The sequence below is a fragment of the Giraffa tippelskirchi genome, chromosome 2 (genome assembly GCF_054371585.1).
Source record: "Giraffa tippelskirchi isolate mGirTip1 chromosome 2, T2T-mGirTip1v1.2.pri, whole genome shotgun sequence".
NCBI classification, from domain to species: Eukaryota; Metazoa; Chordata; class Mammalia; order Artiodactyla; family Giraffidae; genus Giraffa; species Giraffa tippelskirchi.
Window position 1 is genome coordinate 23,712,569 of NC_137276.1, and position 15,135 is coordinate 23,727,703.

General features: G+C 42.7%; 1 protein-coding gene across 8 annotated transcripts in view; it reads left to right on the forward strand.

The window, feature by feature from the left end:
• The window catches only part of LOC145539476 (VPS10 domain-containing receptor SorCS1), a 580,892-nt gene extending 567,013 nt beyond the window's left edge, over window positions 1-13,879 (forward strand). Inside the window, exons 25-28 of one of the 8 annotated variants that reach the window (XM_081573565.1) lie at window positions 8,468-8,573; window positions 8,698-8,858; window positions 10,288-10,349; window positions 10,644-10,780. In XM_081573565.1, coding sequence (XP_081429691.1) covers window positions 8,468-8,573; window positions 8,698-8,858; window positions 10,288-10,319 — 299 coding nt within the window. In that variant the 3' untranslated portion in view covers window positions 10,320-10,349; window positions 10,644-10,780. Of the gene's footprint in view, window positions 1-8,467; window positions 8,574-8,697; window positions 9,055-10,287; window positions 10,781-13,594 lie in introns of those variants that run through there. The other 7 variants (XM_081573556.1, XM_081573559.1, XM_081573557.1 and 4 more) reach the window with 7 other exon arrangements.
• The last annotated feature ends 1,256 nt before the right edge of the window (window positions 13,880-15,135 follow it).

Genomic DNA, 15,135 nt, shown 5'->3' on the forward strand with positions numbered 1-15,135 from the left:
AGTGTAGGAGGAAATTAGTAATAAACATTAAAATCTAATTCCTTGGCGTATTTGGAGCCAATTTAATTGGCTGAATGGGTAGACGACGGTGGGAGTAGGGGGAAAAAATGAAGCCTGCCTCTGAATGTGGGATAGATTCTATCCATAATCTAGATGGATGGCAAAGGCCAGCCAAGAATTGTGGCCGTGAAGCAGTTGAAAAATGATTAAAGCGTGAACCAGAATGTTAGTGGCAGAACAGCCATGGGTTTTATGAAAGTTAAACAAATGATATTATCTCGGTGTTATTAATGTGCTAGTGTGAACAGAAAATGATACATCCACACCTCTCTGTATTTCTGCACGTATTAGAGAATCAGGGTGCTCTTCCACTCTTAGCTTTGTGGTGGGGGTTACTGTTCTGGGATTTTGGATACTGATTGGTAAAAAAAAAATGTAAAAGCTTAATATTTCTCAAAGCCTAAAATTGCAGGTTGAAATTTTTAAAAATTTAATACCACATAACTGCTCTCAACCCCTCCTGTCTGTCTAGCAGTTGCCTTGTTTAAGCTATTATGTTTAGGAAGCCTGTCCTTTGTCAAGGGTATGTGTGGGTTTTTAATAAAACTGTTATCTTGTGTTATCTTAGCCTCCATGGTTGCTGCTGACTGGTTCTATTTCTTTTTCAGGTGTAATAAAAAGATATTATCACTGAGATGTTAGAGAATTAATATTTCCCAGATTCACATACTACCTCTGGATACATTATGAGTTAATGTGGGAGGGGATAAGTTACTCAGAATTTCAGTCTAGGTCAAGATACATCATGAATTCTGCCCAACAGTTTACACTGAGAAAGACCCTTTCACTTGAAGGCAGAATTAGCATGAGTCCAGAAGCTTTAGAAAACACAATATCATATAAACCACATTGTTATACATGCAGATGCCAAATTGTGAAGTTGTGAAGCTTGGAACTGTAAAGTGAAATAGATGGTTACAATAACATTTTCCATTTAGGGATGAAATTTGCCCTAGTGGAATTCTTCCACAACCAATAAATTTATCTGTCTCTTTAGTCTCTGGTTGCCTTATGATCTACACAGTTATCATTTACAAGTCTTTTGTGAGTAAAGTTATGCTTGTAATACTTTTCCTTCCTTCTGTTTTTCCTCTCAAATATTTTTTTTTTCCTCTACACATAATTTGGTTGTTGCACAGACATGTGGACCCAGTGGTTTTTGACGTTATTAAGCTGTTATGGTATTATGATAAATAATAACAGGTGCTGAGATATTAAATATATCCCTTTCCCAAAGGTGACTAAATGAATGTGATGCTTTTGTAAATATACCAGGGACCAGCAATGAAGTGGTTCATTAGCTTCTGAAGATTCATAACCTTTTTTTTTCTATGATTTCCTGGGTCTATAGAAAGGCATGAAATAACTATAAGCTAACTGCCCTGAAGATGTACCCAGAATCTCCTGGGCAGAGAATGGTCAGATGAACAGTTTGGAAACAGTATAAACATGTGTCAGGTTGGAAATAAGCCACAGTTAGGATGCAGGAGATGCAGTTCCCTTTGGGGAAGGCCTTCCAGAGAAAATGGCACAACTAGAGAAGACAGGAGAACACATACACAATACAGAGAGTATACCAGAATCTAGGACAAGCTACCTTTTAGGCGCTAAGTTTCTTATACCTACAGGGACCAAGGCTGTCAGGCCATATCTGTTGTGTCTATATAAGTTTTAATAGCATTCCCTTTCATTCTTAAAGTGCCTTGGTTTAGAAAAGGACATTTATGGTCATCTTATTTATACCCCGGTACCCTGTCAGTAGGGACAAAAGTCCATACCAAGAATTGGATAATGTAGAGCCCAACAGTAAGAATTACTAATTGGATGTTCAACCCACTGAAAGACAAGGGTTTTGAAGAGAGAAGGAGTCAGTAAGCTATTGCTGTGTGACAAACCACCCCCAAATTCAGTGGCTTAGCATTTATTATTGCATATAAGTCTGTGTTTCAGTTTGGTGGTTCTTCTGATTTTGTCGGTACACACTGTGTGTCAGCAGTGAGCTGTGTATTGTTGGGTAGCGAGCTCTGCTGATCTTGACCGGGCTGCCCCTGTGCTGGGGGTCGGCTGGCTGTAGGCTGCCCCAGAATAGCCTCAGTTGGGATAATTAAGCTCTGCTGCATGTGGTTTCTTATACGTCAGTGGGCTTCCCTGGGCTTGCTCTCATATGGCAGTGACAGGACTCTAAGAGAGAAAGCAAAAGTGTGTAAGACCTTGAAACTCACACTGGCACACCATCACGTGTGTTGCATTCTATTGCCAAATCAAGTCCAGTGCTAGCCCAAATTCAAGGGGGTGAGGAAATGAATTTCACCTCTTGGTAAGAGAAGCTTCATTCAAATAGCCTGCAGTTTGGGCACAGAAAGACGTATAGAATTGTTACAGTAGTGCAACCAATCTGCTCAAGGCTGAGCACTCTCCTTGGGGAGACCTGCAATGCTTTTAGGTACTTTAGAAAAGTCTCCTGAAGTCATAACAGGATAGAGCTACTATTGTGATTAGGTTTGGATTTGTTGACATTGTTGTTCAGGTCACTCAGTCATGTCTGACTCTGTGCGACCCCATGGACTGCAGCAACGCCAGGCTTCCCTGTCCTTCACTATATCCTGGAGTTTGTTCAAACTCATGTCCATTGAGTCAGTGATACCATCCAACCATCTTGTCGTCCCCTTCTCCTCCTGCCTTCAATCTTTCTCAGCCTCAGGGTCTTTTCCTGAGTTGGCTGTTTGCATCAGGTGGCCGAAGTATTGGCGCTTCAGATTCAGCATTGGTTCTTCCAATGAATATCCAGTATTGATTTCTTTTAGAATTGACTGGTTTGATCTCCTTGCAGTCCAAGGGACTCTCAAGAGTCTTCTCCAACACCACAGCTCAAAAGCATCAATTCTTCAGTGCTCAGCCTTCTTTATGGTCCAACTCTCACATCCATGTATGACTCCTGGAAAAACCATAGCTTTGATTAGATGGACCTTCATTGGCAAAGCAATATCTCTGCTTTTTAATACTCTGTCTAGGTTTGTCATAGCTTTTCTTCCAAGGAGTAAGCGTCTTTTAATTTCATGGCTGCAGTCACCGTCCACAGTGATTTTGGAGCCCCCAGAAATAAAGTCTATCATTGTTTCCATTGTTTCCCCATCTATTTGCCATGAAGTGATGGGACTAGATGCCACGATCTTAGTCTTTTGAATGTTGAGTTTAAAGCCAGCTTTTTCACTCTCCTCTTTTACCTTCATCAAGAGGCTCTTTAATTCCTCTTCACTTTCTGCCATTAGGGTGATGTCATGTGCATATATGAGGTTATTAATATTTCTCCTGGCAATCTCAATTCTAGCTTGCGCTTCATCCAACCCAGCATTTCTCATGATGTACTCTGCAGAGAAGTTAAATAATCAGGGTGACAATATACAGCCTTGACATACTCCTTTCCCAATTTCCAACCAGTCCATTGTTCCATGTCTGGTCCTAACTATTGCTTCTTGACCTGCATAGAGGTTTCTCAGGAGGCAGGTAAGATGGTCTGGTATTCCCATCTCTTGAAGAATTTACCACAGTTTGTTGTGATCCACACAGTCAAAGGCTTTAGCATAGTTGATGAAGCAGAAGTAGATGTTTTTCTGGAATTCTCTAGCTTTTTCTGTGATCCAGCGGATCTTGGTACTTTGATCTCTGGTTCTTCTGCCTTTTCTAAATCCAGGTTGTACATCTGAAAGTTCTTGGTTTAAACTACCGCTCAATTGTGCTTATTTCACATGCTAGCAAGGTAATACTCAAAATCCTCCAAGCTAGACTTCAACAGTACGTGAACCAAGGACTTCCAGGTTTGGATTTGAACTGAAAGGAAGGGCTGTTAGACAGATGAGGGTGCTCTGTCATAAGGTCCCGTAAACCCTTCCTGTGAACTAGATAAACTTTTTCCATGCCAGTCCCATATGACTTTAATTTCTGAAAAAGAAATTTCAGACTTCATGGATTTTGTGGCATTTCAAGGCATGTAAGTAGAGCCTGGCTTAGGTCTGCTTTGGAGGCAAGAGAGGAAAAATCAAATCAAAGTTTGGCAAACTTGAACTTGCTTTTGTAACTTCTTGACAGCACTAACTTCTGGATCAGAAATGCAATATGAGTTCAAAGTTCCAGGATCATAGAGCAGGTAGAAGATTTCCAAGAAAGTCCCTTTGGTAGAATGAGTATCAGTAAGACCATAGTAAGGATATTTCCAGGATGATAATGCCAAATTGTTGACTTTCAAACTGGGAAATAACCCAAAGGGACAAGGCTGCAGCCAAGGGGATTAGTGATGCTCTGGATAAAGCATTCCCTAAAGCATGTTGTGTGGACCCAGGTTGGCAAAGGGCGTGTGCTCCGACAATTTATGAACCCCTGTGGTGAAGTCATGTGAGTTTCCTTCCTGAAGGACTACTCTGAACTTTCATATACTGAATCTCCAAGATGAGGAATGTCATATATACAGTTTCCCTAAATTATCTGGCCATGAACTCTAGTCATTTTTCAGGGCTTGTCCTCTATAGAGTACACTTTTATAAATAGGATAGCAATGATATAATGGTTTTAAAACCATTGGGCATGTACCATCTGCCAGACACCATGTTAGTACTTTATAAATTCCATCTTATTTTATTCTCACAGCTTTCTAAAATAGGCACTAGTTTTATCTCCATTTTGCAGATGAGGAAACTGAGATTCAGTTTAAGTCATTTAGTGTGTCGGCAAGTGGCCAAATAAGAATCTGATTTCAAAAAGGGACCATATCAGTTATTTCACCCTAAACTTAAGGTTCTGAGTTCACTTTCCTCTCATATACTCAAGCCTCAAGCTGTGACCTTACTTAGCACTCGCTGTGTATGGATCACTTTTCACAAGAATTCTTGTTATTCCTGTAAGCATCGCTATTATCATAATCAGTCTGGGTCCTCATGAATAGAATGTAATAATTCAATGCATTTCTGCAGGATTATAGAAACGACATGTACCAGCACCAGCCTTAGAACTGTCAAGTCACATGCTGTACTGCTAAGTTCATGCTTTATGGCATGTGTCAACTGTGGCAAATAAACCACTCAGCATTTGCCCCTTCTGCCTTGTTTAGGCTGTAATTGGAGAGGGATTAATTTATGCTTATTGCAGACAGTAAGCTAAAGCTCATTTATCACAAGTGTTCATTCCTCAGCAAAACACATACAAACCCACCTAGTAATGTTGGGCAAACTGTGACATGCATCTGAGGTTGTGTGGAGCAGCAATAGTCCTGTTTATATTCAGACACAGATCGGCAAGCAGGAGTCGCCCACGGAACACAGAGGGCAGCAGTACTCAACCTCTCACTGCTGCTGCCTGCTTCTTGCCGTGGAGCAGCATGATGCAAAGATGGCCGGGGGAGAGCATACATTTTAGACCTCAGGATACAGAAGCTAATTTTCCCAAAATAATATGCTAATTTCTTAACATTGTTAATGCCGCCTACTTGTAAATGATGATTTGAGTGGGAATCATTTAGATTTGAAAGATTTCAGCTTGTGATGGGGAGAGAGAGGAGGAGGAAGGGAAGCGAAGGGACACAGAGTCCATTTGTGTGTTTACTTTCTGTGTCAGTGAGAACCTGGCTACAGCAATTTCCTCACTTTAGTTTTACATTTATTTCAAATGCCAACCCGTTCAAGCAGCCTTAGTATTCTCCCTGGTTTCTCCATAACACTGATGTTCTGCTTGTTCTGAAAGGGCATTCAGCTGGGAATCAGAGGTTCAGCTAATACAACTACTTGCCTTTACTCATCCTTATATTCCACAGCTTCTCCCTGGGCCTCCCTTAATTCCCTGTCAAATGTGGGTTTTGCATTAGAAGATTACCTTTAATTGCTTTCCAGTATTATTTCCATATGTATTAGGGTGGTATTGTGATAATGTCCAGAGAGAAATAGAGTGAGAGAGACTTTTATCTTTTAGAGTTACAGAAGAAATTATGTAATAGCTGAGACTTGCTTCAACATAACCCAGTGTTGAGGTTGTGGGCACTGGACAGGAGTAGAAATAAAATAACATTGTCTTTGGGTTGATGGTAATTGAAGAGTTATGGATGCATGAGAGTTCATTCTCTATGTATACTTATCACTGATAAATTGTTGTTTAGTTGCTAGGTTGTATCTGACTCTTTTACAACCCTATAACCTGCCAGGCTCTTCTGTCTGTGCAGTTTCCCAGGCAAGAATGCTGGAGTGGGTTGCCATTTCCTTCTCCAGGGTATCTTCCTGACCCAGGGACTGAACCCATGTCTCCTGCATTGGCAGACAGATTCTTTACCACTGAGCCACCAGGGAAGCCCACCACCCATAAATACACACAAGCCTATGTATGTGCATATACATGTTATCAGAGTTTAAGAGTGTATGACCTACGATTCTAATTGGTCCTTTGAAAACATAAGAATACTTTGACCTTGTCACTTGTTAATTTGCTTCATGTGCTTTACTTTTAGGCTTTATCCCCATTCTCAGAAATATCTTTTAAAATTCCAGATATCTCCTGCTGAAATTAGCCCAGGGTTGAAGTATATGGAAAAATGTGTGTGTGTGTGTGTGTGTGTGTGAGAGAGAGAGAGAGAGAAGAGGGACTTTAAGTCTTAGTTCTTCCATTTACTAGTCCTGAGTCCTTTGGAGCGACATTAACCAGAGAGGCCCTCACTGTTTCTGTCTGTTAGATGGAGATCACCACGCTGCCCTCCACAGTAAAAGTCAGTGGCGGTAATGTCTATGACAAATGGAAGGTGTTCTTTCCCCACTGACCTTCTACCCATCATGATGTGAGTGTTGAAGTATTCCCGGACCCTTTTGCACTGTGTTTGCCTAAGTAAATGGAAGAGGCCTTTATTTTTCAGTTTCGAGCCAAAAGCGCATTTGCTTTGGGTGCTCTGTTCAGTGAACCCCTCCTGTCTCCTCACACACACTTCACAGCTTAAGTGCTGCTTGACTTAGGGAGGAGAATCAGAGATGTTGCTTCATTTTAGCCCTTCCTAAAAGCTAATTCTACTAAAACAATAAACCTGTTTTTCTGAGAAAGAGGGCTTGATTTGTGTTTTTCGCCAAAACTGGTATATGGAATTTCCAGTCATAGTTACTGCATGCCTGGGGTGTAATCGTTGAATAACCAGACAGAGCAGAAGCAGCCTTGGGTCTTGTTCGAAGCCATCAGCATTGCAGACACCTATCCTGAACTTTTGTATCTGGGTGACCAGAACATTGTGCTCTTGGCTCTCAACAGAAAAGAGCCACAGAAAATGGTGCTTAAAGGTCACCTGCATTCCTGGATATTGGGCTTTGCTTAAATTGAGGGAAGGTAAAGGTCAGCGTCCAGGCTTCTAAGGGGTATGCGCGATTTGCCTTTTATGCTAGAGCTATGCTATGTTTGCAAAATGTCAGTGTTCGAGAGGGTGAAAATTAATTGCAAACAAAGTCATTAAAGTAGAGCAGGCTGACCCTGGGCTAGAGGAGAGGGGTTTGGAGGTGGAGAGAGATGCTCCCCAGAGCCGCACTCGAGGAGTGACGTCAGGGAGGGAGAATCTTTCATGGATGCCAAGGCACCTGTTCGGTCCAAGAGGTGGACTCACTGCCTCTGAGAGGCTGGCACCTCCTGGCACGAGCTGTCTGGACATTGGCAAGTTACAGAGACGACACCGGATTGCACATCTTTCCTCCCGCATCAGAGCAGCTGCCCTTGTGAAATATTCACTTAGCCATCAGTTTCCTATGTGTAAAAAATATAAGCAAGCAGCTCTCTCACATGACCACTGCTGGGATAGGAATGAGAGGGGTTGGATAATTCATGAAAGTATTCCTGCTAGTAGTGTTTCTGGTTTTCTGCATTACTTAGTGAGAAAAGCTTGCATTCAGAGTATAGAAGAATTTAACAGTTATATTATAAATATTGATTCAAAGCAATAATAGCAGTAGCAATAAAAGCTAAGACTCATAAAGGGCTTACTATCTGCCTAGCAATGTTATCCATGCTTTACATACATCAACTCATTTAATTCTCACAAAAACCCAATGAGACGTACTTTTACTTTCAGTTCCCCCCATCAAGCATGGGAAGGTGAAGTAACTTGCCCAGCAGCTAACAACCAGCATGTGGTAGGGCAGGCCTTGGACCTAAGCAGTCCGTCTCCACAGTCTGTGCTTGAAATCGTTCCACCGCACTTCTTGAACAGGCCAGTTGGAGTGTTCTGGGGCCTGGGACAGGCTCAGATGCACCCATGTGTCCGGTCATGTGAGGTACATCTTCTGTGTACATCCCACGCGGCACTGAGGGACACACCATGCCTCCGTGTGAGCACCCCAAGCTTGTCACAGAGTCACGCCCACCCCCCCGCTCACCGATGACTGTGCCTTGCTTTCCCCCCTAGCCCCGCTGGTGGACCTCACTCCAACCCACAGTGGCTCCGCCATGCTGATGCTGCTGTCCGTGGTGTTTGTGGGGCTGGCGGTGTTCGTCATCTACAAGTTCAAAAGGTGCGTGTCCCCCTCCACCATCTGCCTCCCTGCCTCCTCCTTCTCCCTGACAGGTTCAGAAGCCTTTGTGGCCGTGATGTACACGTCCCGTGCACAGCAGTGATGGTTTCTGTTAATGTTTTAGGAAGATCCCTGGGATTAATGTTTATGCCCAGATGCAGAATGAGAAAGAACGAGAGATGGTCAGTCGAGTCAGTCACCCTGAAAGCAGGCCCTATGTCCCTCAGACTGAACTCAGGCGGCCTGGCCAGCTGATAGATGAGAAGGTGGAGTCCCAGCTCATAGGTAAATGATTCCTGGTAGCCCTCACCTCTTCAGCCTGAGTAGTCAATGGCTAGCTCTCTCTCTAACCCCTCTCTGGCTTGATGTAACCACTTTCTATGCTCTAACACCCCTGAGAGAAACAGCTAAGATGCCTCTTTCCCTGCTTCCTTCCTTTAGAAAAGAGAGAGAGAGAAAAAAAAAAAAAAAGCTTTCTCGCTATCTAGTTTTTCCTCTTCTGAGTTTATTCCTGTTTTGCAAAAACGCTTGCTGAAACACTGGGCTTCAAGTGTTCATGGGCAAAGAGTGGAGTACATGCTCTAACAGTAAATGGGAAGGACAGAGCTCAGAGGCTAGAGCTGCTGATCCTAAAGGGCGGGGAAGGTTTGGGGAGCCAGGTTTTATAATGACCAGAGCAAGCCATGGCACCCTTACCTGGAGACAGTTCTAAGGACGGCAGACTGCTCCAGAACACACGTAGAAGAAAGACTGATCACCCTGGATTTTTTTTTTTTTTTTTTTATCTAGCTTTAACCTAAAACTGACCCCCAGGAAACATGGAACCTGAGAATTCTGAGGACAAGAGCCATCAAGTTGGCATGACATGTCAGGAGTGAAGTTTCGTGGAGAGAGCACTGGAGGGTTAGATTGTTCTAGAGCAGCTGGCAGATTTCTTCCTCCTTTTCACCTGTGCCCTACCGGAAGTCTTAAAATGGATTTCCACATAATTCAGTAGGGCTCACACCACCTAGAAAGAAAGCAGGGGATTCCAACAGCGAGGTGTAGAAAGTCTCAGGGTAATTGCTATATTCTACCATTTATTGTAGAGGCAATTTCCCAGGAAATTAGATAAATCCGTGGAGCCACCATTGTGATCCATTTCTCTCCTAGTCTCCTCCCATCTGGTGGCCATAGAGTAGAAGCTGTAAATGCTCCCATTTAGACCCTGCATTGCTGACTCTGACGGATACATTGTTATATAAGCATTCATGCTTTACTCTGATGTGATAATGCCAAACCACCTAGAAGGTCCTTACCTAGGACTGTTAATCTGAAACCTGGAAAAGAAAGAAAAAAAAGTGCTTAGAAGGAAACAGCATCCTCTCTTTAAATGAGTCCTGGAAAGTTCTGTGGCTGTATTAAGGGGAAATTTAAATGTGCTGCCTGGCTTGTATTGGAGGTAATAATAACAACAGCCCCCGCATCTGGTGTCCAGTTTTCACAGCATGCCTCCTTTTATTTGGGGAGACAAGGTGATAAATGTGTAATTGCTTTGGGTTAAAAAGAAAAAGGGTTTTGGTCTTCAAGTCCAGAGAAGCGTTCACCCTGTCCATTTATTTCTAAAGCTTCTAAGTGCATTTTTGTGGGTCATTTGGTTTTCAATCCCATTTCCACAGGGTGTGAAGCATAGGCACTGTTTGCTTTATTAAAGTAGCAATCCCTCCTTCACCAGGAACAGCTCCCAGCGCGTTGCAACCTGTCTGACACCTTTCCATTTCCAGTGTCATTAAATGAGTAAGTGTTACACGTTTTCTCTTAGGAGAGTAGCTTTACCCTCCCCTCCCTCCCCTTCTACTCAACCTGGTGACTCATCTCTCCGATTGCAAAGAGCAAGACACGCCACTCCACCTTCAACGCCAAAGCGGGGATCGGCTGGGGCTCAATTTGCCATTTAAGGAAAACCCCCAAAGGCTACAGGCGACCTGCTGATCAGGAAAGAATTTCGCTCTTGTCAAGTGCATCCTTCTCCATGACCACTAACTTTGTGTTTTTTTTTTTCCTTTGTTGTTCTGTTTCCTATCTTGCCAGGAAGTATTTCCATAGTTGCTGAGAATCAAAGCACAAAAGAAATCCCTACCTATGTAAATGTTTGACTGGAGGACGCCAGTAAAAACAAAAACAAACAAATAAAATAAAAACAATCAAAATCCAAACAGACAAACAAACACTCACTGCATCGGGACTTTTTAATTCTTCAGACACAACAAGGGTTTTTAGCTTTAAGCCTGTGCATGTGGACAGTACCTTGAGAACATGCTTGGAGGGGCAGTGTACAGGTGCTCTATTTTAATGGAAAAAACACTCCCCTCCCCCTTTCTTCTTCTCTCTCTTTTTTCTGATCGGTCGTGTTTGTAGAAAATTCCTAACATATATAGGCCAAGGAAATCTGCATGTATTTTTGGAAATATTCTTGGCTCTAGATTTAACAGCTCTTTTAGCACTATAGGCTGATGGGTGGATTAGCCACCCCGGCTCTTTTCACAAGACACAAAGACATGCACAGGAGTTCAAAACCCTGAGCTGTTTCTCTGTTCCACTTTCCTTGTTGCTATTTTCCCCTTCTAAGTTATCTTGGGGAGCTCTGTTGGCCGACAGCGGTCACTAGGTGGCCTTCTCAATTCTGAGTGGCCATAGGAACAAAGAAGCAACTTCAGGTTCCATGGATGCAGGCAGAATAGGGAAGGAAGGAAGGAAAGAATGCAGGGGGCAAGTGTGTCAAAAATGGACCTGGGTTTCCCGTTCCCCCTTCCAAATGTGACGACTTCTCCTCTAGCTTTCCCTACTCCTGCCCTGTGTAGGAAACAGAATCCCAGTTACCCACATTCTGACCTTCCCATTTCTCTGCTCTCCACGTGTGGTCACAATCTTTGTATCTCTTCCTCCCAGTCCCCAACTTATTCTACAATAGCTCCTGCCTTTTCTTCCCAAACACGTTACTAGATTCTGGACTTTCATCCTGATGTTCCTTAAAAACTGACCTTGCCTCTGCCAACCCTGCCTCCACCTCCCAGAGTTTCTGATCTCTGTGTCAGCTTTGCACATGCCCACGCATGCAGCCTCTATACACATCCTGCCCTGCAGGGGTCAGCTTCATGGTGTTTTTTTTTTGTCTCCTCCTGTAGAACCTGCCTTTTCTAAATATCCTTGCCTTTCCCCACCTGGAAATACATAATGTGTGTGAAAGAGTTGAGATATGCAAAGCAATTCAAACCTGGCCCATGTACCTTAGAAAAGAAAGTGTACGAATGAATGGTGGTTTTTCCTCACAGCTTAACAAATATCTCCTGCAGTCAGATTCCAGAAGATTCTTGTGAGAAATGTTCTGCATGTGTTACTGTGTGGCAGGGCAATTTCCTCCTGTGATGGTTGCAATTACCCAGTATTTCTTCTCTTACAGTAGAGTGAAATTATTTGTAAAATAAAACCGATGTTAAGCAGAAGAAGAACCTAGTTAATGGATTTAATGTTTAAGAATGTCAAAAAGTCTAAGAATATATGGAGGTCTTGTCATATTGGGATGGCATTGTGATTATGTAGGATGACCCTAGACTTCTTATATGTGTGCTCTCTGCTCTGTGAGTCTCATAGTATCAGCAAAGGACAATTTAATAAGCGTCAAGGGGTGGAGTTAGCAGATTCAAGCAGATTGGCTCAAAGCAGGAAGAAATCCCCGTTCTCCCAGGGCCATCAGGAAAGAAGGTCCAGAGAGAGTGGGAAACAAAAGTATGTCCAACAGCAGCCCTTGGAGTATTATGGATTGGATAAAGCCCACTCTAAAATATAAGAGAAAGGACAATGGCAGTGTCCTAAAGATCCTGATGACCCCTGTCTTTGTGTAGCTCAAGTAGGGAAGAGTAGCAAAGCTTCACTCAGAAGTTAATCAAGCAAAAGAGTTTATGGTTGAAGATACTTGGTATGAATCTGGGAAACAGATTATGCCTGAGGCCGCCATCTATTTGTAGAACTCATTTGATCCCCAACCTGCCAGGCTTCCTATCCCATAGGAAACATCTTCATTGATCCTCTTCAGTTGGAGCCTCCCAAATTTAATCTGAAAGACAGTGTTTGGAAACCAAACGAGGCTCATTCACAACAGAACAGGGAGTCATCAGAGTTGCAGTTCAATTAATTTTAATTGGTAAACTATGAAAAAGGGAATGATACTCAATCTAGCACAGTGCCTTCCTTAGAATAGGTATTAAGAAAATTATGTGGTGAAAGAATAAATGAATACATGAGAAGACATAGGGAAGAATGGACTTGTAAGTCCTCGTCTAAAACAGAGGTGGAGATGAGATGCCTGGCATTTTGGAAAGTGATCACAGATGGCCAGTTCTAGATTCAGCATCTCCAAGGTCCTCATGTTCCTCTCCTTAGAGCTCCCTCCCACCTATAGGAGACTGGTGAGGCAAAGTATATTGCTCAGAGGGGATCTTATTGTTCATATGATCTAGCTCCATGGTTCTCAAAGTGTGGTACCCAGAGACCACCAGTATCAGCATCACCTCGGACTTGTTAGAAATGCAGATTTTATGTCCCCTTAACCTCAGACCTACTGAATTAGAAACTGCAGAATTGAGGCCCAGAAGACTGTTTTTACAAGCTCTTCAAGTGGTTCTCAAATACCCTAAAGTTTGAGAACCATTGTGGGAGGCCACACCAGCTCAATCCCAAAGGGAAGGTAGTGATGAGAGCCTGCCAATGGGAGGGACCCAAGTGCCTACCTACTCACTAACAGCAGGTACAAACACATTGACGAGTTTGGTGGGCTCAAGACCAGAGGAATGGGTGGGAAGGGGTGGATGGGAAAGGTAAGATTCAGGGCAAACTGCAAATCTGATATTGAAACATTTTCCAAAATCCCAGAGGGCAAACTGCGCATACTCCACTCTGATCGACCCAACCAAGGTTTCCTCCTTTGCCTTATTTTTAATTGGATTCACTTTCCAAAATGCAGAGTTTGCTTTGCTTTTTTCCAGAAGTTCCAAACAGCAACTTTGAGAGCAATGGGGTGCTTGGCAGCTGTTCTGTGTTTTCCAGGATTCCAACTGAGCATTGAAATTCCCTCATTTGCCAACTTATTTTTATAGGAAGCCAATTAAAAAAAAAAAAAAGAAAGTTTTTCTTATAGTATTGGAACTACTTCTAATTTTAAAATGACTTTTTTGATGTATTTTTTGTTAAATACTATGTAGTGTAATGTATAATTGCTCTTGTTTATTGCTTTTACAATCATATTTATTAAACAGATAATGTCTCTAAAATCTATGCCCCAAGGTGTTTCTTTTATTCCAAACCTCGGTGTTCAGTCCAGATATAGAAGCGCTAAATCTATAGGGTTTCATAAAGGCTAAATGCATGAGCGTTTAGTAAGCACCACAGGTTTGAGGGCTTTGGGCTTGGGGGATTTTGGTTTTTGCTGTTGAAGTGGGATGTATAGTCTACTACCTGAATTCTACCTGCATTTCAGTTGACTGTGTAATGTCTTTTGCTTTACTATTGCTTTATTCTATTTAAAAATCACCCCAAGCTGGTTACATTGCAATGAGTACCATTCTTGCTTTTTGTTCCTTTAAAATGAGAAATTATTGATATGGAACAAACTCATTCAAATTTGTTCAGAAGCTTGTAGTTACTGAAGGACCAAACCTGCATGTAATGGACTGAAACTTGGGGAGAGGGAAGAGCTCAAATGCTAGAGTAATTATGGCTTTGCTGCAGGAATCACGACAGTGGAGTTTTCCTCCCCGCTGCACCAGCTGTGTGACCTTGAGCAGAGCTTTAGTGTCCTCATGTGGATAATTTGAAGGAAAAGGACACCTCTAGAGTTCTAAACAGCTGACTTAAACTTGGTGGAAAATAAAGAAGTGGACTGGATCCAAATCCTTTTGGCCTTGTGGTGTGTTTTCTTGGTCAACGTTTTGTACTTGTGTTTGGTTGAAACACTCGTGCAGATACAAAACCCTCCAAAGCCTTTTCAAAGACCTGCCACGCTCAGAATGGCATTGCCTCATTAGAACAGTCTCAGCATGCATGGGAATTTCTGTTGTTTTTTCAGGTGGGCTTTCACCTTTCCTTTAACACAAACTAAACTTTCCTTCTGACCCCTCATTATTTTCCAGGCCTATACTGTTTTTCTCCATCAGGAGCAGCTTAGCTCCTGTGTCACTGAGGGTGAAAGTGAAAGTTGCTCAGTCGTGTCTGACTCTTTGTGACCCCATGGAAAGTCCATGGAATTCTCCAGGCCAGAATACTGGAGTGGGTAGCCTTTCCTTTCTCCAGGGGATCTTCCCAATCCAGAAATTGAACCCAGGTCTCCCGCATGGCAGGCGGATTCTTTACCGGCTGAGCTAGATTTCATAGCATGTCACTGAGGGTACAGGCAGTCAAACAAAAGTCATCTCTGGAGGTTTCAGACAGAGAGGATTTAATATAGAAAATTTGTTGCTTGAGTAACTGAAGAGCCAGGATGCCAAATAGGGGAAGGTGAAGCAACTCCAAGATAAACATCAACAGTTCC